The sequence below is a fragment of the Ornithorhynchus anatinus genome, chromosome 6, assembly GCF_004115215.2.
Source record: "Ornithorhynchus anatinus isolate Pmale09 chromosome 6, mOrnAna1.pri.v4, whole genome shotgun sequence".
Classification (NCBI taxonomy): domain Eukaryota; kingdom Metazoa; phylum Chordata; class Mammalia; order Monotremata; family Ornithorhynchidae; genus Ornithorhynchus; species Ornithorhynchus anatinus.
The window spans coordinates 16,847,222-16,874,138 of NC_041733.1; the positions used below are offsets into that span (position 1 = coordinate 16,847,222).

Sequence of the window (26,917 nt, forward strand, 5' to 3'; positions counted from 1 at the left end):
AAGTCGCTTGGGAGACAGGGCATCCACAGAATAGCTCTCTGTCTGTGTCCCGAAACGCGGCCGTCGATGGGATTGGGAAAAGGCACCCTCTGAACAGCTGGGGAGCAACACAACCGCTTTGCAGGGGAAAACAACTGTGGTATTCAGTGTCTGCCACCTCTGTCCTATTGTACTCTCCCAAGCGCTTAGGACGATGCTCTGCCCGTGATAAGTGTTCAATAAGTACCTTTGATGATGATACGAGAGGGGATGATTCAGTTGAGAGCTGCTGGGAAATGCAGTGAGAGTAGAAATTCCCTAACAGGGTAGACGCCAGGGCCAACGTCCTGTCCACGTTCATTAGTGAGAAATAACTCCCATAGACTCGTTGCGGGCATGATCGTTATGCTGATATATCACACCAGGACAATAAGATGAGGTCTGTAAGTTCAGCTGCATCATCATCACACTCATCATCAGGGGTACTTATTGAGCATTTGGGAGAGAATAGTACTATAGAGTTGGCAGGCACGGTCCTTGCCCACAGTGAGTATACAGTCTAGAGGGACCCACGGAACCTAAAAAGCCTCATCTTAGTGCAGAAGGAACTCAAACTCCTGCCTCAGGGGAGCCAGTCTGAATTGTGGAGTGCCCATCCTGACCTCAGTTGAGCAGCTAAGCCTCTGAGGTGGCACTGTAGCCACCAAAGAGACTCCAGAGTAGCTTTCGGGATCATTAGACTGAAAGCTCCTTGTGGACAGGAAATGTGTCTGCCAACTCGCTCTCTTTTTTTTAATGGCATTTGTTAAGCACTTACAATGTACCAGGGATTGTATTCATTCATTCATTCAATAGTATTTATTGAGCACTTACTATGTGCAGAGCACTGTACTAAGCGCTTGGAATGTACAATTCGGTAACAGAGACAGTCCCTGCCCTTTGACGGGCTCACGGTCTAATCGGGGGAGACGGACAGACGAGAACAATGGCAATAAAGAGAATCGAGGGGAAGAACATCTCATTAAAACAATAGCAAATAAATAGAATCAGGGTGATGTACATCTCATTAACAAAATAAATAGGGTACCAAGTCCTGGTTTAGATGCAAGATAAGCAGTCTTAATGGGGCTCAGTCTTAATCACCATTTTACAGATGAGGTAACTGAGGCCCAGAGAAATGAAGTGACATGCCCAAGGTCACACAGCAAGCCCCGGGTAGAGCCGAGGTCAGAACCCATCTCTCAGGCCCATGATGATCTTTCCACTAGGCCTTGCCACGTCTCTCTCTTGTTGCAATGAGACCCAGGAGAGCGTCAACCTGAAACGTCAATACCGTTTCTCTCGGCTGCCTAGCCTTTATTTGGATTGTGACGTGGAGTGTTTGGATTGCTGACATGATCTAATCAATTCATGTAGGAAAAGCTGATGAACTCAGTGGCCAGTGTGGCCCAGTATCTGGCGATTGAGGATCAAGACAGAAACTAATGCCCATTGAAGAAAAGAACAAGTCTAAAGTGATAAACGTGGAGAAAGGAAGCTGAGCGTTTTTACTGCTCTTTGCCTTGCTACCCTCCTGGAAGCAGCATGACATAGTGGAGAGAGTACGAGACTGGGAATCAGAAGGTCACGAGTTCTAATCCCGGCTCTGCCACTCGTCGGCTGTGTGACCTTGGGCAAGTCACTTCACTTCTCTGTGCTTCAATTTCCTCATCTGTAAAATGGGGATAAAGACTATGAATCCTATGTGGGGCAAAGATTATGTCCAACCCATTGTATCCTCCCCAGCGCTTAGTACAGTGCCTGGCACATAATAAGCACTTGAATACCACAATTATTATTATTATTATTATTATTATTATTAAAGGGGACCTGAAATAGTCTGGCTAACTTGTTCTATACATAGGAGACAGAAGTTTCTCGAACAAACAACTCACTCCTCAGATCCCCACACAGGAGTGCAGCTCTCTTGTCTAGAGTGTCAATTAGTTCACAGCATCAGCAGGAGCATACCCAATCTCACAGATGGATTTGGGCAAGGAGGCAGGACCTAGAAAAGTGACAGGAAACCCTAGAGGCACAAGGAGAAAGAAGAGTGTGCTGGGTGTCCAGAGCAAGTGGATGAGAGGAGCAGAGTTCAAGCGCTTAATACAGTGCTCCACACATAGTAAGTGCTCAATAAATACCATTGATCGATTGATTGCTAGACATCTAAAGGGAACGGGTGAGAGCCGCTGGAGTTTGTCAGGGATCAATCAGTCTTATTTATTGAGCGCTTACTGTGGGCCGAGCAGTGTGTTAAGTGCTTGGAAGAGTACAATATGACAATATAACAGACACATTCCCTGCCCACAGTGAGCATGCAGTCTAGAGGAGGAGACAGACATTAATATAAATAAATGACAACAGATATGGACCCAAGTGCTGTGGGACCGGGAAGGGGAGATGAATAAGGAGAGCAAATCAGGGTGACGCAGAAGGGAGTGGGAGATGAGGAAAGGAGGGCTTCGTCAGGGAAGGCCGCTTGGAGGAGATGTGTCTTCAATAAGGCTTTGAAGTGGGGGAAAGTAATCGTCAGCAAGGGTCATCGGGTTGAACCTCCGGGAGAGGAGCTATGAATGGTGGGTCCATGGAAAAACCATATTTACTTGTGTAATTGCCCCATGTTTTGGCGTAATTTTTCCAATCCAAAACGGGAGGGGAATGAAGTCTAGAAAGAAGGGGAACAGGAGAGAAAAGTAAGGGAGTAGCAAGAGGATGCTTGAAACTACTTACAAGTGGGGCACTCTCCCACGTGCTCATCCCAGCTGTATCATCAGGTTCCGCTCCCCTGACCCATAGCAGTCTTAGCAAATTAACTACACCCACCTGCTTTGTTGCTTTCTCACCCTTCTGCTGCTTCTCCTCTCCAAGCACGTGGCTGTCGCCACTTACAGTTATATGGTACAAAAAAGAATCTTTAGTTTCCTCCTCAAAATCAAGGCTGGGTGACTATGGAAGTACTGTATAGTGGTGGTCTAGCAAGGGAGCGATAACCTTCGGGTTTAAATCGGTAACAAGTTCCATATCAGGACTAGTTAGTTGTCCTTGGACCTTTTTCTAATGGTATTTGTTGAGCGCTTACTGTGTGCCAGGCACTGTACTAAGCGCTGGTGTAGATGCTAATCAGGTTGGACACAGTCCGTGTCCCACATGGGGCTTCCAGTCATAATCCCCATTTTACAGATAGCACAGGGAATTGAAACGACTGGCCCAAAGCCACACCACAGGCGAGAGGTAGAGCCGGGATTAAAATCCAGATGCCTCCCCTTCCCGGACCCTACCCTCTAAGCCGCGCCGCGCCGCTTCTCAACCGATCGGTCACCTCTTCTGTGTCTCTCTTTTGGCACCATGTTCTGTTCTGCTCAGACACCGGGGAACTCTATGACTCCCAGCGGCGGATCCTTCACGAGCGCCTACGGAGACCAGGTCGCCAAGGACAGCCGTCAAGGGCAGTGGCAACGGCGGAGGCGATTGGATGGAGCCCTCAACAGAGTCCCCGTTGGATTTTATCAAAAAGTCTGGAAGGTTTTGCAAAAGGTCAGCTGATTAGAATTGCATCTTTGTGGGTGGCTTTCTCCATTATCCCCCTCTCGACGTCATCATTACCTCCTCCAGAATAGCGGCAGAGGAGGTAGCTTGGGGGCCCAGAGCTTTTCTTGGACTTGGGCGAGGAGCTCTAGCTTAGGACCTTGGGTCTGTTGGAACTTCCCCAGTTGGAAGGAGGCCCGGGATGACTCAGATCAGATATTGGTAGCGTTTTCTCCTTGCCGCGACCGTTCAGATCAAAGTTGTTGGGCAAGTGTGTGGGACGGTGGCTAGGAGCCCGGGGGGAAGCGGGTCCGTGAGGCAACCGCTTCTGATATTGCCAGTTCTGTAGTATTGCCTTGGCCACTCGGAAGTCTTTTGACGCTGATCCAGGATGCCACGACGCTCATGTTCCCCAAGAGGAGGTAGAGGCCAGCAGGGGAGGCAGAAGGAGAGAATTTGGGGATGAGATTGGGAGGGGAAGAAGGGCTAAATGACAGTCAGGACTTCAAAGTGACTATTCGTGGCTCAATGGAAAGAGCCCGGGCTTGGGAGTCAGAGATCATGGGTTCGAATCCTGATTCTGCCACTTGTCAGCTGTGTGACTGTGGGCAAGTCACTTAACTTCTCTGTGCCTCAGTTACCTCATCTGTAAAATGGGGATTAACTGTGAGCCTCACGTGGGACAACCTGCTTACCTCGTATCTTCCCCAGCGCTTAGAACAGCGCTCTGCGCATAGTAAGCGCTTAACAAATACCAACAGTATTATTATTCTTCTTCCAGAACCACACTGGTGTTAGGCCCCAGTAACTGAGTTTCAGTGCCTGAGTCCATGGCCAGGCACCATCAGCTAATGCCAGGTTTCATCCCTGATTTGGACTTCAAATGGCAAACACTTTGAGAACAAAGACCTAAATGCTTATCTCTAGCCTTCCTTATTTCAAGATAGGAGCCAAGTACCCACAAGAAGATAGAAGCGGCATGGCGTAGTGGATAGAGCATGGCCTGGCAACCAGAAGGTCGTGGGTCCTAATCCTGGCTCAGCCGCTTGTTTGCTGTGAGACCTTGGGCAAATCGCTTCACTTCTCGATGCCCCAGTTACCCCATCTGTAAAATGGAGATTAAGACCGTGAGCTCCTCGTGGGACACGGACTGTGTCCAACCCGATTTGCTTGTGTCCACCCCAGCGCTTACCTGGCACATAGTAAGTGCTTAACAATACAATCAGGATTATTATTATTTCCCAAGAACCTCAGGTTCACCTGTTAAGTCACCCACCTGGAAGCAAGAATTCTGAATTGTGCTAGTGTCCCAGGGAAGGCTGGCGCTGTGGTTTGCTTCAGAGATCTTAAGAAAGAGGTTGTTCAGAGAGTTTATTTTGAATGACATTCATTAAGCGCTTACTAGGTGCCAGTACTAAGCACTGCAGTAGATTCAAGATAATCGGGTTGGACATGGGTTCACTTGGAGCCTCACAGTCTTAATCCCCATTTTACAGATGAGGTCGCTGAGGCACAGAAATGAAGTGATTTACCCAAATTCACACCGCAGACAGATGGCAGATCCGGATTAGAACCCAGATCCGTTTGACTCCCAGGCCCATGCTCTGTCCACAAGGCCGTGCTGCTTCTCGGCATGTTAGCTGGAATTCTGCTTGAGCGATCTCTGACTTTATCCCCTTTTACTTCATTCATTCGTTCTTTCAGTTGTATTTATTGAGCATTCATTGTGGGCAGAGCACCGTACTAAGCGTTTGGAATGTGCAGTTCGGCAACAGAGAGAGGCAATCCCTGCCCAGCAACGGGATCACAGTCTAGAAGGGGGAGACAGACAGCAAAACGCGTAGGCAGACTTCTCTCATCCTTCCGTGCAGCGTGGCTCAGGGGAAAGAACACGGGCTTTGGAGTCAGAGGTCATGGGTTCGAATCCCGGCTCTGCCAGTTGTCAGCTGTGTAACTTCTCTGTGCCTCAGTTTCCTCGTCTGTAAAATGGGGATTAAGACTGTGAGCCCCACGTGGAACAACTAGATTCCCCCGTGTCTCCCCCAGCGCTTAAAACAGTGCTCTGCACATAGTAAACGCTTAACAAATACCAACATTATTATTCCCACCCCTCATTTGGACTGTTCACATCCTCCAGCCAAGGTGGTGGCTGGCAGGGCACGTCACTTCATGAGGGGGTGAGAGAGGGCAGAGTCACCTTGGCAACTAATGGTGGCCTCCCTCTTTCAGGAGTGTAGAGGCCCTCCAGTCATATGTTGATGTAAGCTCGCCCCAAAGGTGTGGCGGGAGTTAATTCCCAGCAAGGGCAGCTTGCCTCTTGCCAGAAAGAATTTCCCAGCAGCACAAACACCAACCCCACCTCATGGGAAAAATTGAGTTTTTGGGATTGACTCATTCAGTTCATTCGGTCATATTTATTGAGCGCTTACTATGTGCAGAGCACTTTACTGAGCGCTTGGGAAAGCATAATACAACAATAAACGGCGACATTCCCTGCCCACAAGCTCACAGTGTAGAGTGGGGGAGAACAGACCTCAGTAGAAGTAAATACAATTACAGATATGTACATAAGTGCCTTGGGGTTGGGAGAGGGGAAGGGCAAAAGGATAAGTAAAATGACAGATTAAATAAAATGACAGATATGAACATAAGTGCTTTGGGACTTGTGGGCTGGGGGGTGTTGGGGAGAGGAAAGGGAGCAAGTCAGGGTGACCCAGAAGGGAGGGGGAGATGAGGAGAAACCCTGCAACCCTTTTCTGTTACATGAAAGTGACGCTCTTTAGTGTCCTTTCATTCATTCGGTTCTATTTATTGAGCATTTACTGTGTGCAAAGCACTGTACTAAGCGCCTAGGAGAGTACAGTATAACAACAGATAGACACATTCCTGCCCACAGAGAGCTCACAGTCTAGAGAATTTTGCCCCACTACTCTGTCGACGGGGTCTGTGCCGGTCCAGCGAGCCGAATAAGTAAAGCCTACCCGTCGACAAGCCAATCTGCAGTGATTTTAAAGAACAAGGAAATAGATTTGGGCCTCTCTCAGCTTGGCAGAGGTTGGACTGGGCTGCTGGGCGGTGTTTGAATGGTGAGCGTGGCCTCTGCTGGCTTTGCCGGGCTGGTGGAAGAAATGAGCCGTGTCCCTAAAACGAGGCTTGACTCCCCTTGTGTGTGTCATGGGGCTGGACGCGTACCAGACACTTAAAAAAAAATCATTATCATCACTCAAACAGTTTCAGTTAAGTGCGGTGAGAAGGATCTGTCTACGTGTAAGCTTGTTATGGTTGGGGAACATGTGTGCTACTTCTGTTGTACTCTCCCAAGCTCTTAGTACAGTGCTCTGCACATAGTAAGCGCTCAGGAATTACCGTTGATTGATTACCGGTGTGTGTAGCTAAACTTACAGCCCACAGATTCTCAGCCTCAAGACCAAAGCTTCTGGTTTTGATTTACAAGCACGTTGGCTAATCGCAGACTTTTAAAGCTACAGTGTTCATAGGTCTGGTGACCAAAATTCAAAAACAGATTAAAGAATTCTAAAAATTGAGCACTGTTTTTGTATTCTAACCTTGATGCTATGGCATGTCATAAACATAGAGATGCATAAATAGCACCCCCCCTTTCCTGAGCGCCCCCACCTCGCCCCGACTCGCTCCCTTTTCTCTACCGCCCTCCCCACCCCACAGCACTTATGTATATATTTACGTATCTATAATCCTTTATATTTATATTAATAATAATAATAATAATGTTGGTATTTGTTAAGCGCTTACTATGTGCCGAGCACTGTTCTAAGCGCTGGGGTAGACATAGGGGAATCAGGTTGTCCCACGTGGGCTCACAATCTTAATCCCCATTTTACAGATGAGGGAACTGAGGCACAGAGAAGTTAAGTGACTTGCCCACAGTCACACAGCCGACAAGTGGCAGAGCTGGGATTCGAACTCATGAGCCCTGACTCCAAAGCCCGTGCTCTTTCCACTGAGCCATGCTGCTTCCCCCCCCGTTTACTTGTTTTGATGTGTGTATATATATATATGTATAATTCTATTTATTTATATTGATGCTACTGATGCCTATTTACTTGTTTTGATGTCTGTCTCCCCCCTTCTAGACTGTAAGCCCATTGTGGGCAGGGATTGCTGAATTGTACTTTCCAAGCGCTTAGTATAGTGGTCTGCACACAGTAAGTGCTCAATAAAGAAGCGGCATGGCTCGGTGGAAAGAGCCCGGCTTTGGGAGTCAGAAGTCATGGGTTCTAATCCCGGCTCTGCCCCTTGTCAGCTGTGTGACTGTGGGCAAGTCACTTCACTTCTCTGTGCCTCAGTTCCCTCATCTGTAAAATGGGGATGAGGACTGTGAGCCTCACATGGGACAGCCTCATTCCCCTGTATCTACTCCAGCGCTTAAAACAGTGCTCTGCATGTAGTAAGCGCTTAACAAATGCCAACATTATTATTATTATTATAAATACAATTGAATGAATGAATAGTATATGATCTCTAGCAAAAAGTCTTTGTCGCTTTACCTGTAGTCATTTAATTCAGTAAATACTGTTGATTTAGCTTTGAAAAAAGCCAAATGCCAAAAACCACAAGTCCCTGGTGATTTTAGGTACTGAACTGAGGAAAGTAAAAAGCATATGACAAATTTCATTGCAGAATGCAGTTGCACGCTTGGGGAAATTGCATTTCCTAAAGTTTGGACAAAGTGGCTTGCTGTGGTGAGAAGACCTTCCCCAAGGCCTGCCTGTGTGGTGGGTTTACGTTCCTCTGAAGGCCAGCCTGGATTCCTGTCGTAACTGTGCTGGGAGAGTCACCTCTAATAATAATAATAATACTAATTGTGGTATTTGTTAAGCGCTCACTATGTGCCAGGCAGGCACTGTTCTAAACCCTGGGGTAGATACAAAGTAATCAGTTTGAACACAGTCCCTGCCCCACATGGGGCTCACCGTCTTAATTCCCATTTTACAGATGAGGGAACTGAGGTCCAGAGAAGCGAAGCGACTTGCCCCAGGTCACACAGCAGACATGTGGCAGAGCCGGGATTAGGATCCACATCCCCTGGTTCCCAAGCCCGTGCTCTTGCCGCTAAGCTATGCTACTTCTCAGAGAGTGTGAGTTTTTGTAGACTGTGAGCTCCCTGGGGGCAAGGAACCTGTCTACCAACTCTGTTAATATCATACTGTCCCAAGTGCACAGTCCAGTGCTCCGCAAGCGGTCAATAAATACAACTGATGGATGTCACCGAGTGTGACCGAAACAGAGAAGCAACCAAAACAGAGCGGCTTTCAGAATGGTAATCCAACCCTCTTCTCTTCTGCAGTGCCACGGGCTCTCTGTGGAAGGCTTCGTGCTGCCGTCTTCAACCACCAGAGAGGTGAGACTCCACGGGCCATTCTTGTTTCAGTGACTGGCTACGAAGGCTGACTTTTCAAAATAGCGGACCGTTTTCCTCCCCTCTCCTTCCCCCCCTCCCGCCCTCTGCTCTCCCCCCTTTCCCTCCCCTCAGCACTGTGCATATTTGTATATATTATTTACTATTTACTACTTTACTACCCTATTTATAAAATATATATTCATTTACTACTAGAGAAGCAGCATGGCTCAGTGGAAAGAACACGGGCTTGGGAGTCAGAGATCATGGGTTCGAATCCCGGCTCTGCCGCTTGTCAGCTGTGTGACTGTGGGCAAGTCACTTCACTTCTCTGTGCCTCAGTTACCTCATCTGTAAAATGGAGATTAAGACTGTGAGCCTCCCATGGGACAACTTGATTACCCTGTTTCTACCCCAGCGCTTAGAACAGTGCTCTGCATATAGTGAGCGCTTAACAAATACCAACATTATTATTTATTTTGTTAATGGGGTGTATATCTCCGTGATTCTATTTATCTTGGTGATGTTGTCTTGTTTTGTTCTGTTTTGCTTTGCTCTCTCCCCTGTTTAGTCTGTGAACCCGTTAGTGGGCAGGGATTGTCTCTATCTGTTGCCGAATTGTACGTTCCAAGCGCTTAGTACAGTGCTCTGTACATAGTAAGCGCTCAGTAAATGCTATTGAATGAATGGATGAATTTCCAAATGAGTCCTGCGGCCAGCTTCTGGAGGAAAGAGGTGACTTAATGAAAAAATGAAGGATAAGTACCCGAGTATCCTCTTAGCTAATCCTGGGCGGCCTTCCTTGTGTTTGGCGGGGTAAGGCAGGACGGAGAGCTTTCTGACGTAGAGGGGATGGAAGAGAAGCTAGGGACTGCTTCACTTTCATTCATTCAGTCTTATGTATTGAGCACTTACTGGGTGAAGAGCACTGTACTAAGCACTTGGGTGAGTGCAGTTGAACAATAAATAGACACAGACAATCTATATCCCCTGTAGACTGTAAGCTTCTTGTAGACAGGGATCATGCTTGCCAGCTCTGTGGTATTGTACTTTCCCAACTGTGTAGCTCAGTGCTCTGCCCACAGCAAGTGCTCAATAAATGTCATTGATTCAATGATTGATTTCCCGAGCGCTTAGTACAGTGCTGTGCACACAGTAAGTGCTCAATAAATGCCAATCAGCGGCACTTATGTACGTGTCCGTAATTTATTGATATTAATGTCCGTAATTTATTGATATTAATGTCTATTTCCTCCCTGTAGACTGTAAGCTTATTGTGGGCAGGGGACATGTCTACCAACCTTGTTACGTTGTACTCTCCCAAATGCTTAGTACGGTGCTCCGCACCCTGTAAATGCTCCGTAAATACAGTTGATTGATTTGGTTGAAATCTGGGTGGCTGGGGACCAAAACGGGTGGTGGGGTTCATTTTATTAATTACCCAAGAGCCGCCCGCACGGTTTTATCAAAGCCTCGGGAGGTGTGAGAACAGTGATGTTACTGCAGCAGCGGCCCAACAGAGGAGGGGTAGGAGCAGATTATGGAGGATTCTGAGAAATGTAGAGGCGGTGGGGATGAACAGAGGTAATATCTCGGAGCTTCACTCCTGCTCCCAGAACCCCTTTCCCCATCACCAGAGGGTGGCCTGTTCAAATGTCCTCTCAGTTCCTTCGGGACACAGGGGCTCGGGGTGAATTTTTGCCTTCTTCTACGTCACAGATGACCCCGGGGGAGATCAAGTTCTCCGTTCACGTCGAGTCGGTTCTCAACCGGGTGCCTCAGCCCGAATACCGGCAACTTCTGGTGGAAGCCATCCTCGTCATCACCATGCTGGCAGACATTGAAATCCACAGCATCGGGAGTATCATTGCCGTGGAAAAGATCGTGCATATAGCCAATGACTTGTTTCTGCAAGAACAGGTCGGTAGCCCTCTTCTCGATCGAGTGTCTGAAGGAGTTCTGAGTGATTTAGCAGAGAAGCTGTGGCCAGTTTCTCGATTTTCTCCACCCCACTTCTCAGAGACCTTTAGAAAGAGGTTGTCCAGATAATTTTTTTTAAAAAATGACATTTCTCATGCGCTTACTACGTGCCAGGCACTGTTCTAAGCGCTGGGATAGATGCAGAGTAATCAGGTTGGACCCAGTCCACGTCCCACCTGGGGCTCACAGTCTTAATCCCCATTTTACAGATGAGGAAACTGAAGTATAAAGAAGTTAAGCGACTTGCCCAAGGCCACGCGGCAGAGAAGTGAGAATTAGAACCCAGGTCCTTCTGACTGCTCTATCCACCAGGCCACGCTGCTTTTCTAATCTGGTGCATCTCTTCCCTTGGCCGAGTACTCTTTGAAGTAGATTATCACCAGCCACGAGGATTTATTGGGAAACCCAGAGGGTCCGCGGTGCTGTGTCCGGCTATAGGAGCTCTGATTGCAGAGGGGAAAGAAAATCCGGCCTTTTGTGCAGTTCTGTTCTGCCCTGCGTCTTTTCACATACGTGTTTCCCTGGCGGGGTGCGGGAGCCGTCATTTGATAGCTTTTTAAAGTCCTTTTGGTCCTAATTCAAGCCCCTTGTCACACTTAGTTATTTGCAGCTACACTGCCTTATTAAGACCCTAATGGGGATCATAACCTCTCTGTCAAACTCGGGCTCAAAGAGGTCTTTTGTTCTCCTTAGGCATTTATGGGAGAGTATCCGCCTATAATCTGGTGAAACGTAATACCTCTTTTGCCTAGGAAAAATCCTCATTCAGAGAGTAGCACCCTCCCCCCGCACCAAACACATACACACACACACACACACAAAAATTCACACGCAGTCACTCCCCAGTGATTGCCCGAGGCTTTCAAAATGCCGGGCAAAAATCACTAGCCCTTCTTGCAGATTCTGAGTCTGGAGGAATCCGAGGATGAGGTAAGGGAAGAGATTTGCCTTCAGCCTTGTGGTGTGGAGGGCGGGAAGAGATGGAGACCGAACAGCGGAAAATAAAGCGTAGGAGTGCTCAAGTCCAAGAAACTCAAAATGGGCACGCTGCCCTCGGCCACTGCCCAGAGCGATGTTTTGTCGGCGCTAACCCTCGGCCCCCGTACGAGAGATGCCCTTATTCATTCGGTCTTGTAAATTTTCACCGCTCTGTCCCGTCTCTTCCTTCCTCCCCCGGCGGAAACCCAACAGAAAACCCTCGGGGCCGACGACGACATGTTGGCGAAGGATCCCGCCTCGGGCATCTGCGTTCTGCTGTACGACAGTGCGCCCAGCGGCCGGTTCGGCACCATGACCTACCTCTCCAAAGCCGCGGCCACCTACATTCAGGAGTTCCTGCCCAACAGCATATGTAGCATGCAGTGAGGGCTGCCTTCCCAGGCTTGGACGCTTTCTAGTAGGACTTCCCAAGTGCCCTTCTTCCCGTCGACCCGGGTCGCTCGTCGGACGGGCCTCCGATCGGACGGTCTCGCCCGGACTGCACATTCCTTTCTCGGAACAGAAGTTTTATGGCCTGAACACTCCCCCCGACCGCCGACCACCTCCTCCACCAAAAGAGAGAACCCTTCTTCTCGAATAGCTGCTCGTGAACACGGTTCTTTGGAGAAAGGTTCTTCGGGTGCCCAGAAATGGACAGTGAAGCTAAGCGATTCGTTGTTGGCCTTATTTCTTCAGGTTTGCTTGGAAGTGGGTGTGTTTTTGCTTGATTTTTTTTTTAAAAAAAAAATCTATTGCCAGCTCACTTTTCCCAGCATCAGAGCTCCTGTTCTGAAGCAGGAGCGGGTTTTAATATTAACTTATTCTTAACTTTTTTCCCCCCGCCTTGAGTGTGATTTAGAGGTCTGTGAGCTTGTGTTTGTGTGTGAGTGAGTGAGGGGGGCATCCCTAAAGTGTCGAGTCTCCGATTCGTTGGTTTTGGGGATGAGGTTTTGAAAACTGATATCAGCTCCAAGTGCCCCTTATCGGAGGAAGAGTGGAAACAGCCTGACCTTGCAGCTTCCTTCTTTGCTTCCCTGCGGCCTTAAACCATCCTGAGGGCTGAGACTGTGACCTGCCCATTTTGGATTCATTCCCTCAATCCTTTGGGTTTTGTGTGACACGCACCGCCTCTCCTCCACTCTCCTCAACCCCCGCCCCAGCGCGCGCATACTTCCCCATCTCTCTTTTCAGGAAAATATTAAACTATGGCCAGTACGGTTTTTTTTTTTTTTGAAGGCACCTGTGCCTTACCTTGAAGCCTACGGTCCTTTTTTTAAGAACAAAAAAAATACAAGTGCTTTCCCCTACATGATAAGAAATGTGGGTTTTTTTGTTTTTTGCCTTTTTTCCAGAATGATGAGGCCCCCTGTAGAAAGATCCTGGTGAATCTCTGCTTGTAGGGGGATGAGAACAGGATTCTGAGTGGTTGTGGGGTATTTTTTCTGGGGTGTGGAGTGAGTCAGATTTTCTGAGATTCCTCCCTCAAGCCCTGTCATTGCTCCAAACCTTCCAGTGCCCATTCATTCATTAGTATTTATTGAACACCTGCTGTATGCAGAACACTGTACCATTCATTCATTGTACTACTAATAATAATAATGTTGGTAGTTGTTAGGCACTTACTATGTGCAGAGCACTGTTCTAAGCGCCGGGGCAGATTCAGGGTCATCGGGTTGTCCCACGTGAGGCTTACAGTTAATCCCCATTTTACAGATGAGGTAACTGAGGCACAGAGAAGTGAAGTGACTTGACTAGGCGCTTAAACATACAATAAGCCTTTAAGACATGGTCGCTGCCCTGGAAGAACTTACAGTCTACACCCTTGGAATGGCTGCTGGGGGAAACTACCATCTTACAGTTGCCCATGGGGCCCGCTGGTGGTTGTAAAGCCAGTAGACCGGGGTGGAGGGAGGAGGGGGGGTTCATGGGGGCATTTACCTCAGTTGATCGATTCGATCTAATCACCCCAGTTGCACAGCCCTCTGGGCCAAAATTCCTAAAGCAGGGATGGAGAAGAGGGGAGGTGGACTGAACCCACCCGCCCCAACCCCAGTGGGTTCGACTGGATGTACGGCCCAACCTCGGGTGGCTTTTTCTAGTCTGCCCTGCCTCAACCTACCACTGCTTTCATTAACCATCATTAACCGACTTGCAGGACGGGAAGACCACGTGGACACGGCTAGATGGTTTTCAGACCGACACGAGGCTTGCCCCTGGACAAGTAGCTGAGCTCGCAACTTCCCTGGGCTAGTTGGTAGTTCTGCTGACCCGCTGAATGGAGTGAAAATTCCCTTTTTTTTTTTTTCCTTCGTCCCGGGGTCGGTTAGGCAGTACTGTAGCTTGAACAAAGGTGGGCGTTTCTGATGTAGTCAGCAAGTGGAAAAAGCCACTAACCCGTCATTGTACTGACACCGGTCTCTGCGTCGCTCTTGAGCTTCCCGATTTGCACTATGACCGCGAGGCCTCGACGAAGCACTATTTATCCATCCGTCTTCTAACGTCACTTCCTAAAATCCGGTGTGTGTATAGTTTTAAGCGTGTGGTGCTGAAAGCGCATGTAGATTTTGTTGCTCTTTTAAAAAGTTGAATACATTTTCAAGGATGGAAACAAAATAAAACGGTTGCCTTATGTCTGTCTTGTTAATGGGTCGATTGGTTTTTATTGTTGGGGGTGTCTAGCTCTTGGCTGTCCGAGTTCGTTCATTCAGTTGGATTTATTGAGAGCTTACTGCGTGCAGAGTGCGGTGTGAAGCGCTTGGGGAAGTACAATACAGCAGTAAACAGTGCCGGTCCCTGCCCACAACGAGCTTGCGGTGCTTAACTCGTTCATTTGATCATATCTATTGAGTGCTTACTGTGCGCAGAGCACTGTACTAAGCACTTGGAAAGTGCAATTCGGCAACAGATAATAATGTTGGTATTTGTTAAGTGCTTACTATGTGCCGAGCACTGTTCTAAGCGCTGGGGTAGATACAGGGTCATCAGGTTGTCCCACGTGAGGCTCACAGTTAATCCCCATTTTACAGATGGGGTAACAGGCACAGAGAAGTGAAGTGACTTGCCCAAAGTCGCACAGCTATTATAAAATTAATAAAATTAATGAAATTCTTAAATACCATAGAAGCAGCGTGGCTCAGTGGAAAGAGCCCAGGCCTGGGAGTCAGAGGTCATGGGTTTGAATCCCGGCTCCGCCGCTCGTCAGCTGTGTGACTCTGGGCAAGTCGCTTCACTTCTCTGTGCCTCAGTTACCCCATCCGTCAAATGGGGATTAACTGCGAGCCTCACCTGGGACGACCCGATGACCCTGTATCTCCCCCAGCGCTTAGAACAGTGCTCTGCACAGAGTAAGCGCTTAACAAATACTAACATTTATGTGCAAAGCACCGTTCCAAGCGCTGGGACGGGGGGTGATACAAGGTGATCAGGTTGTCCCGCGTGGGGCTCACAGTTTTAATCCCCATTTTACAGATGAGGGAACTGAGGCAAAGAGAAGGGAAGTGACTTGTCCCAAGTCACACAGCTGGCGAGCGGCGGGGCGGGGATTAGAACCCATGACCTCTGACTCCCAAACCCAGGTTCTTTCCGCTGAGCCACGCTGTATCTAACCCAGCGCTTAGAATGGTACTTGGCACCCATTCATTCATTCGATCGTATTTATTGAGCACTTACTGTGTGCAGAGCACTGTCCTAAGTCTTGGGAAAGCATCATAAAGCAATACGGTACAATAGTAAGCACTTACTACCAGAATTATTATTATTACTATAATTCTCCAATCGAAAACCTTCAGTGGTCACATCATTCATTCGTGGCTTAGTGGAAAGAGCAAGGGCTTGGGAGCCAGAGGTCGTGGGTTCTCATCCTGACTCCACCGCTCGGCAGCTGGGTGACTTTGGGTAAGTCACTTCACTTCTCTGTGCCTCCGATACCTCATCTGGAAAATGGGGATGAAGACTGGGAGCCCCCCCATGGGCCAACCTGATGAATCTGTATCTCCCCCAGTGCTTAGGACGGTGCTTGGCACGGAGTAAGTGCTTGGCACGTAGTAAGCGCTGAACAAATACCATCATCATTCATTCAGTTGTTTTTATTGAGCACTTACTGTGTGCAGAGCACTGTACTAAGTGCTTGGGAGAGTATAGCGCAACAAGAAACGGACACGCAATGAGCTCCCTACAGGCCACCCCCTTCTGTCTAACACAGACACACACCCCTCCACCCCACTACCACTGTGGGAACGGTCTTCCGGCTGGTGAGGGGGAAAATCTTAAAGATTTTAAGGTCACAATAGATGACCTTTCCCTCCGCTCCTCCCCCTCTCCCGTCCCATCCCCTCGGCACCGTACTCGTCCGCTCAACTGCATAAATCTTCAGCACCCTATTTGGTTAATGAGATGTACGTCACCCTGATTCTAATAATAATAATGTTGGTATTTGTTAAGCGCTTACTATGGGCCGAGCACCGTTCTAAGCGCTGGGGGAGATACAGGGTCATCGGGTCGTCCCACGTGCGGCTCACAGTTAATCCCCATTTTCCAGATGAGGGAACTGAGGCCCAGAGAAGTGAAGTGACTCGCCCACAGTCACACGGCTGACAAGTGGCCGAGCCGGGAGTCGAACTCATGACCTCTGACTCCGAAGCCCAGGCTCTTTTCCACTGAGCCACGCTGCTTCCCCGATTCTATTTATTTGCTATTGCTATTTATTTGTTGTTGTTTTAATGAGATGTTCATCCCCTCGATTCTATTTATGGCCATCGTTCTTGTCTGTCCGTCTCCCCCGATTAGACCGTGAGCCCGTCAAAGGGCAGGGACCGTCTCTATCTGTTGCCGATTTGTCCACTCCAAGCGCTTAGTACAATGCTCTGCACACAGCAAGTCACTTAACTTCTCGGTGCCTCAGTTCCCTCGTCTGTAAAATGGGGATTAAGACTGAGCCCCACGTGGGACAACCTGATTCCCCTGTGTCTACCCCAGCGCTTAGAACAGTGCTCGGCACATAGTAAGCTCTTAACAAATACCAACATTAATAGTAAGCGCTCAATAAATACTATTGAATGAATGAATGAATGATAAGCTTACCAGGTCTCAGCGATCTTACACGTAGGGGCTGATCCAAGGGATAGGTCACCGGCCTGGGAGTCAGGAGAATCTGGCTCCTAATCCCAGCTCTGCCGCTTCTCTGTTATATGTAAGCTCATTACGGGCAGGGAATTCATTTATTCAATCTATTGTATTTATTGAGCGCTTACTGGGTGCAGAGCACCGTACTAAGCGTTTGGAAAGTACAATGCGGCAACACACAGAGACGATCCCTGCCCAACGACGGGCTCGCGGTCTAAAAGGGGCAGACAAGACAACAAAACAAGCACATGAGGAAGTACATCACAACAAAATACAGTGACATTCCCTGCCCAAAGGTGCCTGCTAATTCAATAGTATTTATTGAGTGCTGACTATGTGCAGAGCACTGTACTGAGCGCTTGGAATGTACAATTCGGCAACAGAGACAATCCCTGTTCAGTGATGGGCACACAGTCTAAACAGTCTAGAGAAGCAGCGTGGCTCAGTGGAAAGATCCCGGGCTTGGGAGTCAGTGGTCATGGGTTCGAATCCCAGCTCTGCCACTTGTCAGCTGTGTGACTGGGCAAGTCACTTCACTTCCCTGTGCCTCAGTTTCCTCATCTGTAACATGGGGATTAAGACTGTGAGCTTCATGTGGGACAACCTGATTCCCCTGTATCTACCCCAGTGCTTACAATAGTGCTTTGCACATAGTAAGCGCTTAACAAATACCAACATTATTATTATTAAACGGGGGAGACAGCAAAGCAAAACAGAACAAAAAAACCCTCCCAAGCGCTTAGTATAGTGCTCTGCACACAGTAATCCCTCAATAAATATGATTGACTTGTCGTGCGCAGGGAATGCCTCTGTTTATTATTGAATTGTGTGCCCTCCCAAGCGCTTAGTACAGTGCTGTGCACACAGTAAACGGTCAATAAATACAACTGACTCGTGGGCAGGGAATGTGTCTATTACTGCATTGTGTGCCCTCCCAAGCGCTTAGTACAGTGCTGTGCACCCAGTAAACGGTCTCGGCTGTGTGACTGTGGGCAAGTCACTTAACTTCTCTGTGCCTCAGTTCCCTCATCTGTAAAATGGGGATGAAGACTGTGAGCCCCACGTGGGACAACCTGATTCCCCTATGTCTACCCCAGCGCTTAGAACAGTGCTCGGCACATAGCAGGCGCTTAACAAATACCCACATTATTAGTAAATACTATTGACTCATCATGGGCAGGGAATGTGTCTATCATTGCAGTGCACCCTCCCAAGCGCTTAGTACAGTGTTGTGCACACAGTAAAGGGTCAACAAATACAACTGACTCGTGGGCAGGGAATGTGTCTTATTATTGCATCGTGTGCTCTCCCAGGCGCTTAGTACAGTGCTGTGCACACAGTAAACGGTCAATAAATACGACTGACTCGTGGGCAGGGAATGTGTCTATTATTGCATTGTGCCCGCCCAAGCGCTTAGTGCAGGGCTGGGCACAGGGTAAGCGCTCAATAAATAGGCCTGAGTGAATGCTGGATGCACCAGGGCTGGGCCTGAGGGTGGGGGGGGGGGAGGCCTGGCGAGCTGCCTGAAAACTACAACTTCCGGCATGCACCGCGCCCCGCCGGTGCTCACCTCAAATGCGTCCGGAGGGAAACGAGCGCTCCCCGCCCCGCCCCGCCCGCCGTCGATGGCACAAAAGGCCCCCGGACGAAGAAATCAAATACGGAAACCTCGGCTCCGTCTGCAAGCTCCTGGGATTCCCGCTCCAGGGGGTTCCCGTCGCCGGCGCGGAGGAGGAGGCTCGGCGAGGGGAGCGCGGAACGTACGTGCCGCGGGCTGCGGGGCGGGGCGGGCGGGTGTTGCAGGGGCACCGCCGCGGCCGGAGCCGGCGGAGACCGGCGGAAGATGCAGCAGGAGCGGGAAGCGCAGCAGCTGCAGCAGGAACGGCTGCACGAGCTGCACCGGGAGCAGCAACTGCAGCGGGAGCAGCAACTGCAACGGGAGCTGCAGCAGCAGAAGGAGCTGCAACAGGAGCAGCAGCAGGAGCAGCAACTGCAGCGGGAGCTAGAGCAGGAGCGGCAGCAGGAGCTGCAACAGAAGCAGCGACTGCAGCTGGAGCAGGAGCTGGAGCAGGAGCAGCAACAGGAGCTAGAGCAGGAGCTGCAGCAGGAGCTGCAGCAGGAGCTAGAGCAGGAGCTGCAGCAGGAGCAGCCGCTGCAGCAGGAGCTAGAGCAGGAACTGCAGCAGGAGCAGCCGCTGCAGCAGGAGCAGCCGCTGCAGCAATTGCAGCGGCATCACCCGCATGGGGTGAAGACGCCGCGGCTGCCCCCGGTGTATATCTACAGCCCTGAGTATGTCACTGCCTGCGACTCCTTGTCCAAGGTCCCCAAAAGGGTAATCATCGTCATAATCATAATTCTGATGGTATTTGTTAAGCGCCTGTTATAATAATGTTGGTATTTGTTAAGCGCTTACAATGTGCAGAGCACTGTTCTGAGCGCTGGGGGAGATACAGGGTCATCAGGTTGTCCCACGTGAGGCTCACAGTTACTCCCCATTTTACAGATGAGGTCACTGAGGCCCAGAGAAGTGAAGTGACTCGCCCACAGTCACACAGCTGACAAGGGACAGAGCCGGGATTCGAACCCATGACCTGTGACTCCCAAACCCGGGCTCTTTCCACAGAGCCACGCTGCTTCCATTATGTGCGAAGCACTGTTCTACTGCTAATAATGATGATGGTATTTGTTAGGTCCTTACTATATGCGAGGCAGTGCACTAATAATAATAATAATGATGGCATTTGTTAAGCGCTTACTATGTGCGAGGCACTATACTGCTACTGCTAATTACAATAATGATGGTATTTGTTCAGCGCTTACTCTGTTTGAGGCATTGCATTAATAATAATGGTATTATTATTATTAAGCCCTTGCTATGTGCGAGGCACTGTACTACCGCTGCTAATAATAATGGTGGTTTTTTTTAAATGCTTGCCGTGTGCCAAGCACTGTTCTAAGCACTGGGGTAGATACAAGGTAATCAGGTTGTCCCATGTGGAGCTCCCAGTCTTCATCCCCATTTTACAGATGAGGTACCTGAGGCACAGAGAAGTGAAATGACTTGCCCCAAGTCCCACAGCTGACAGGTGGCGGAGCAGGGATTAGAACCCGTGACCTCTGACTCCCAAGCCCGGGCTCTTGCCACTGACCCACACGCCCTGGGATGGATACCAGCAGATCGGGTCGGACGCGGTCCCTGTCCCACGTGGGGCTCACGGTCTCAATCCCCATTTTACAGATGAGGGAACTGAGGCCCAGAGAAGTGACCCAGAAGGACCCGACTGCTGCTGGGCGACGGAAGGAAGGGGATCCCAGGGGACCCGGGAGTGTGAGCAGGAGTGTGTGTGAGATGATTTAGAGGGAGGATTTGGCGTTGGAAGGGCAGATTTGGGGTGCTAAGGGGAGGTGTGACATCCTGGACAGTACAGAAAAGCAGCGTGGCTTAGTGGAAAGAGCACGGGCTTGAGAGTCAGAGGTCGTGGGTTCTAATTTCTGTCCCGCCACTTATCAGCTGGGTGACTCTGGGCCTCAGTTACCTCATCTGTAAAACGGGGATTAAAACCGGGAGCCCCATGTGCGTCCACCTGATTACCTTGTATCTACCCCAGCGCTTAGAACAGTGCTTGGCACATAGTAAGTGCTTAACAGATGCCGTCATTATTAAAGGGCTAGTTGGGGACTTTAGGAATAGGGTCCAGAAACCCTGCTGGAAAGTAAACCTTAAGGTGACCCTGGGACTTGACCCCACTGACTCCACTGGACTTTAAATCAGTGAGTCAGTGGTACTGATTGAGCACTTACTGCGTGGAGAGCACTGTACTAATTCAGTCGTATTTATTGAGCGCTTACTGTGTGCAGAGCACTCTACTAAGCGCTTGGGAAGTACGATTCAGCAGCAAATACACTATACGCTATAACAGAGTTGGTGGATACGTTCCCCACCCTCAGTGAGTTTACAGTTCAAACACACAATAGGAGGGGGTCGGGGGGAGCTAGAACAAATCTGATGCAATTTTGAGATTTATGGAAAAGTAGAAAAGCCGTAAAGAAAAAAAAAATTAAGCCCCTTCTTTTTCCTCTCCCCTTATTAGGCCAGCATGGTGCATTCGTTGATTGAAGCCTATGCATTGCTCAAGTTAATGAGGTAAGTTTATTTTTTTTCCCCCCAGGATTCGTTTTCCACATAATAATAGTGATGGTACTTGTTAGGTGCTTATTATATGCCTAGCACTGTTCTAAGCGCTGGGGTAGATGCAGATGAATCAGCTTGGATGCAGTCCCTGACCCACATGGGGCTCTCAGTCTTCATCCCCATTTTTTACAGAGGAGGGACGAGGCCCAGAGAAGTTAAGTGGCTTGCCCGAGGTCGCACAGCGGACCCGTGGCAGAGCCGGGATTAGAACCAGTGACCTTCTGATTCCCCGGTCCGTGCTCTAGCCACTAAGCCACGCTGCTTCTCACGTCCGAGGCTTCCAAGTCCCAAATGTCCATTTCCAGTACGGTAAATATGCGACGCTCTAACCTAGTTCCTGAAACTAAAGGAGTATGGGTTTCAGTATATCTACAGTGAGTTTCTTTCGGTGTTTTATGAGTTAAGTCCTCTGAAATAAAATATGGTTCCCGATGGGAGGCAGTGGTCTTGGGGGTTCAGAGATATCCGGGAATGGGGAAGCAGTGTGGCTCAGTGGAAAGAGCCCGGGCTTGGGAGTCAGAGGTCATGGGTTCCACTCCCGGCTCTGCCACTTGTCAGCTGTGTGACCGTGGACAAGTCACTTCACTTCTCTGGGCCTCAGTTACCTCATCTGTAAAATGGGGATTAATTGTGAGCCTCACGTGGGACAACCTGATGACCCTGTGTCTCCCCCAGCGCTTAGAACAGTGCTCTGCACGTAGTAAGCGCTTAACAAATACCAACATTATTATTGGCAAAGGGCTAATCATTGAATCGCGGAAGAATGATTTGTAATGTAGGTGTTTCCAGACATTGAACTGGTTATTCACCCTGACCTCAATCTGGTTATTAATCCAGTTAATTAAGAACCAGGCTGCCGGTCTACCTCAGTTGACCGAGTGAAATTTCCCAATAGGGGATCATTTGGTTTTTCTGACGTTTTCTTCTTCCTTCACCCCTACTGACCCAGAACACTTGAGTTAGGAAAAGCCCCCGTTGAGACCGTGAGCCCGTCATTGGGCAGGGATTGTCTCTGTCTGTTGCCGAGTTGTACATTCCAAGCGCTTAGTACAGTGCTGTGCACACAGTAGGCGCTCAATAAATAGGGAAGCAGCGTGGCTCAGTGGAAAGAGCACGGGCTTGGGAGTCAGCGATCATGGGTTCGAATCCCGGCTCTGCCACTTGTCAGCCGTGTGACTGTGGGCGAGTCACTTCTCTGTGCGTGTTACCTCATCTGTAAAATGGGGATCAAGACTGTGAGCCTCACGAGGGACAACCTGATGACCCTATATCTACCCCAGTGCTTAGAACAGTGCTCTGCACATAGTAAGCGCTTAACAGATACCAACGTTATTAATAAATACTATTGAATGAACGAAAACCAGGGAGAGAATGGAGATTCACACATCTATCCCGCCGTCGTCCCGTAGTAGAGACGTCACTGCGGCCAGGAGGAAGTGAAGAATAACGCAGGGGAAGAGGGAGCAGAGTGTATTCTTTCGCGTGACAGATGGAAAATTAGAGCCGGGAGGTTCATATCCCGCTCCGACTGCTGTCTCCTCCCCACCCCGGCAGCTGCAGTCACCCCCCCGACTGACTCCCTCGCGTCTCTCTCTTCCTTCCCTTATCTTTAGGGTGGTCAAACCCAAAGTGGCCTCCATGGAGGAGATGGCAACCTTTCACACCGATGCTTATCTGCAGCACCTCCAGAAAGTCAGCGAGGAAGGGGACGACGATCACCCAGAATCGGTGGAATACGGTCTAGGTAAAGCGACTTCACCGGGCAGCGGGTTAGGGGGTAGATGGTACGAGAGCCCTTTCATTCGTTCAATCGTACTTGGTGCAGAGCACTGTCCTAAGCGCGTGGGAGGTACAGTTCAGCAGCAAATAGGGACGATCCCCGCGCACAATGGGCTCACGGTGTAGAAGGGGGGAGACGGACATCAAAATAAGGAAAAGGACATCGGTAACATCATTATAAAATAATTAAAATAGTATAATAATATAAATGTATTATAAAATATAAGTAAAATAATAATAATCATCATTACATAAATAGAATTAGAGATCTAATCACATATATACCTAAGTCTTTGCCCCCCAACCCCAGTCCTTGAGCCAGCTGCGTTCCACTCGGTGGGAAGGCCCATGGAAACTCAAGCAAGCCAACCCAGGACGATGGTCCTCCGCTCTTCCCAGACTTCCCATCCCAGCTGGTGCGGCCCTGCTCCGTCGAGGATTTAAGAACGTGGTGGTATTTTTTATCCGCTTACTCGGTGCCAGGCACTCTGCTAAGTGCCGGGGTGGATACAAGCAGATCGGTTTGGACACAGTCCCTATCCCACCTGGGGCTCGCGGTCTCAATCCCCATTTTACAGATGAGGGAACTGAGGCCCAGAGAAGTGAAGTGACTTGCCCAAGGTCACACAGAAGACAAGTGGCAGGGGCCGGGATGAGAATCGTGACGTTATGACTCCCAGGCCCAGGCTCTGAGAAGCAGAGTGGCCTGATGGAAAGAGTCTGAGGCTGGGAGTCGGAAGGACCTGGGTTCTAATCCCGGCTCTGCCACTTGTTTGCTGGGTGACGCTGGGCAAGTCACTTTGCTTCTCTGGGCCTCAGTTTCCTCAAGTGTAAAGTGGGAATTTAATTAGCCTGTTTTCCCGTCTACGTAGCCTGTGAGCCCCATATGCGACAGAGACTGCGCCTGATCTAATAACCTGGTGTCTACCCCAGTGCTTAGAACTGTGCTTGTCACCTAATAAGCTCCTAACAGATACCACTGATAATATCATATCATCATTTGAGTTTACCTCTTATCATAAATGTCATTTTCAGTTCCCACTGGTACTCCTACTCACCACCTCTTCTCTGCTCCCGACACGACAGACTCATCAGAATGAAATCATTTTCCCACTTTTGGAACGAACGGGGGTTGTTTGAAAAGAGGAATATTCTAAGAGAAGCAGGAAGGAGAGTAGCAAAGAATAGAGCGGAGCGTACCAACAGCAGGATGGAGTTTTACTCAAATTAGTTCACGTATTAATCAATCATTCAGTGGTATTTTTGTGCAGAGTACTGTACTAAACAGTGGGAGAGGACAGTACATCGGAATTAACAGACCCATTCCCTGCCCACAATTTAATCCTATAAATGAATTTTTCGCTTCATAAAATCTGCAGCGACTGGCATATTTGCGTGAAAAGACCCCCAGTGGATTGATTAGCCGCGGCAGTAATATTTATGAAGTGTTTATTACGTTGCAGGCATTGGGGTAAATAAAAGATAATGAACCCACATCCCTGTCCTATAAACCCCTCAGGATCTCAGAGCGAGTGGAGATACGGACACAGAGCTCGATGATTCATTTGAATTTTGGAATTTATTCGGTGCTTACAACGCTAAGCACCGCGGTCGATCCAAACTAGTCCGATCAGCCGCCGGACCTCACGGGCTTCCAGGGGGGGAGGGTAAAGGGCGAGCAACGATAGGAGCAAATTAAAAATCGAACAGTCAAATGCACGTTAAAATGAGGCACTTGATTAGACGTAACTTGAGCATGATATTAATTTGAGGGGCAGTACTCAAGCCCCTCAATGCTCCAGGCAATATTTTCTGAGTATGAATTGCTTCAACCCTGCTGAGGTTGGGAAGACAGGGTAATAATAATAATAATTACGGTACTTACTGAGTGCTTACTATGTGCAACGCACCGTTCTAAGCACTGAGGTAGATTCAAGTTAGGTCCCTGTCCCACACAGGACTCACACTCTTAATCCCCTTTTACGGATGAGGTCCCTGAGGGCTGGAGAAGTGAAGTGACCCCTCCATGGTCACACAGCAGACATGTATCTCGTTTCTATTGATCGCTATTGTTTTTGTCTCCCCCGATTAGACTGTGCGCCCGTCAGAGGGCAGGGACTGTATCTGTTGCCCATTTGTCCATTCCAAGCGCTTAGTCCAGTGCTCTGCACGTAGTAAGCACTCAAGAAATACTATGGAATGAATGAATGTGGTGGAGCCGGGTTGAGAACCCAGGTCCTTGTGAATCCCAGGCCCGTGCGCCCGCCACTAAGCCGTGCTGCATTTGGGGAGCGCCCCCAACCCTCACTTTGATCAACGGGTTGTTGCTCTATTTTTGGATTGCATCCGATCGTATCATCTGGTAGCTCGTCCAACCCCTTATCACACGCTTAGAGAAGCAGCATGGCCTAGTGGCTAGAGCCGGGGCCTGGGAGTCAGAAAGTCATGGGTTCTAATCCTGGATCCGCCACTTGTCTGCTGGCTGACCTAGGGCAAGTCACTTCACTTCTCTGTGCCCCTGGTCATCTCTAAAATGGGGATTAGGCCGTAAACCCGTCAAAGGGCAGGGACCGTCTCTATCTGTTAGCGATTTGTCCATTCCAAGCGCTTAGTCCAGTGCTGTGCACATAGTAAGCGCTCAATAAATACTATTGAATGAATGAATGAATGATTGAGACTGTGAGCCCCACATGGGGCAGGGCCTGTGCCCAAACCCAATTCGCTTTTAGCCACCCCAGCGTTTAGAACAGTGCCTGGCACATAGTAAGCACCATTACCATCATTATTATTAGTAGCAGTAAATGCTATCATTAATCGCCTCTATCTTTCCCAGCCTCTCTGCGTTGTCTCTGAAGTGCATCTAGAGAAGCAGCGTGGCTCAGTGGAAAGAGCCCGGGCTTGGGAGTCAGAGTTCATGGGTTCGAATCCCGGCTCTGCCATTTGTCAGCTGTGTGACTGTGGGCACGTCACTTAACTCTTCTGTGCCTCAGTTCCCCCATCTGTAAAGTGGGGATTAAGACTGTGAGCCTCACGTGGGACCACCTGATGACCCTGTATCTACCCCAACGCTTAGAACAGTGCTCTGCACATAGTAAGCGCTTAAATACCACCATTATTATTAACTCTTGAGCTAACTCTCTTTTGGTTTCTGTCCTCAGGCTATGACTGTCCAGCCACTGAAGGGATATTTGATTACGCGGCCGCGGTGGGCGGGGCTACAATCACAGCTGCCCAGTGCCTGAATGACGGAAAATGCAAAATCGCGATCAACTGGGCCGGAGGTTGGCACCACGCGAAAAAGTAGGTCGACGGCCTCTGCGCTCTGTGGTTCGAGAAGCAGAGTAACCTAGTGGATAGAGCCCGGGCCTGGGAGTCAGAAGGTCACGGATTCTAATCCCGGCTCCGCCACTTGTCTGCTGTGTGACCTTGGGCAAATCACCTCGTTTTTCTGTACCTCGTCTGTAAAATGGTGGTTGAGATTGTGACCCGCATGTGGGACGGGGACTGGGTCCAACCCAATACGCTTGTATCCACCCCAGCGCTTAGTGTGGTTCCTGGCACATGGGAAGCGCTTAATAAATTTTGTAATTATTATTATCATTATTTTAACTGCACGCCTCGGCCAAGGCTTCCGTGGTGTCACCTTTTAAGTACACCCTGAGGAGTTAGAATGAATCGGCAAGATCAGATGGGGCTGGGGAGGAAAATCAGTCTCTGTCTGTATCTGTTACCGATGTGTACATTCCAAGCGCTTAGTACAGTGCTCTGCACATAGTAAGCGCTCAGTAAATACTACTGAATGAACGAATCAGTCATTCAAATTGGTGGTATTTACTGAGCGCTTACTATGTGCAGAGCACTGTTCTAGGCGCTTGGGAGAGTGTAGTACAACACCAGCGGGGCCTAGTGGAAAGAACATGGGCTTGGGAGTCAGAAGACCAGAG

The 26,917-nt window shown here is 49.2% G+C and overlaps 2 protein-coding genes across 6 annotated transcripts in view; both read left to right on the forward strand.

Moving 5' to 3' along the window:
• Window positions 1–12,460, forward strand: part of PHKA1 (phosphorylase kinase regulatory subunit alpha 1) — a 63,669-nt gene extending 51,209 nt beyond the window's left edge. For all 5 annotated transcript variants that reach the window (XM_029067607.2, XM_029067608.2, XM_029067610.2 and 2 more), the window contains 4 exons: window positions 3,385–3,555; window positions 8,873–8,926; window positions 10,643–10,843; window positions 12,095–12,460. In XM_029067607.2, coding sequence (XP_028923440.1) covers window positions 3,385–3,555; window positions 8,873–8,926; window positions 10,643–10,843; window positions 12,095–12,268 — 600 coding nt within the window. In that variant the 3' untranslated portion in view covers window positions 12,269–12,460. The remainder of the gene's footprint in view (window positions 1–3,384; window positions 3,556–8,872; window positions 8,927–10,642; window positions 10,844–12,094) is intronic.
• Window positions 12,461–18,577: 6,117 nt separating this feature from the next.
• The window catches only part of HDAC8 (histone deacetylase 8), a 121,727-nt gene continuing 113,387 nt past the window's right edge, over window positions 18,578–26,917 (forward strand). Inside the window, exons 1-5 of the mRNA XM_007668293.3 lie at window positions 18,578–18,762; window positions 18,806–19,334; window positions 21,094–21,146; window positions 22,808–22,938; window positions 26,132–26,273. Coding sequence (XP_007666483.2) covers window positions 18,578–18,762; window positions 18,806–19,334; window positions 21,094–21,146; window positions 22,808–22,938; window positions 26,132–26,273 — 1,040 coding nt within the window. The remainder of the gene's footprint in view (window positions 18,763–18,805; window positions 19,335–21,093; window positions 21,147–22,807; window positions 22,939–26,131; window positions 26,274–26,917) is intronic.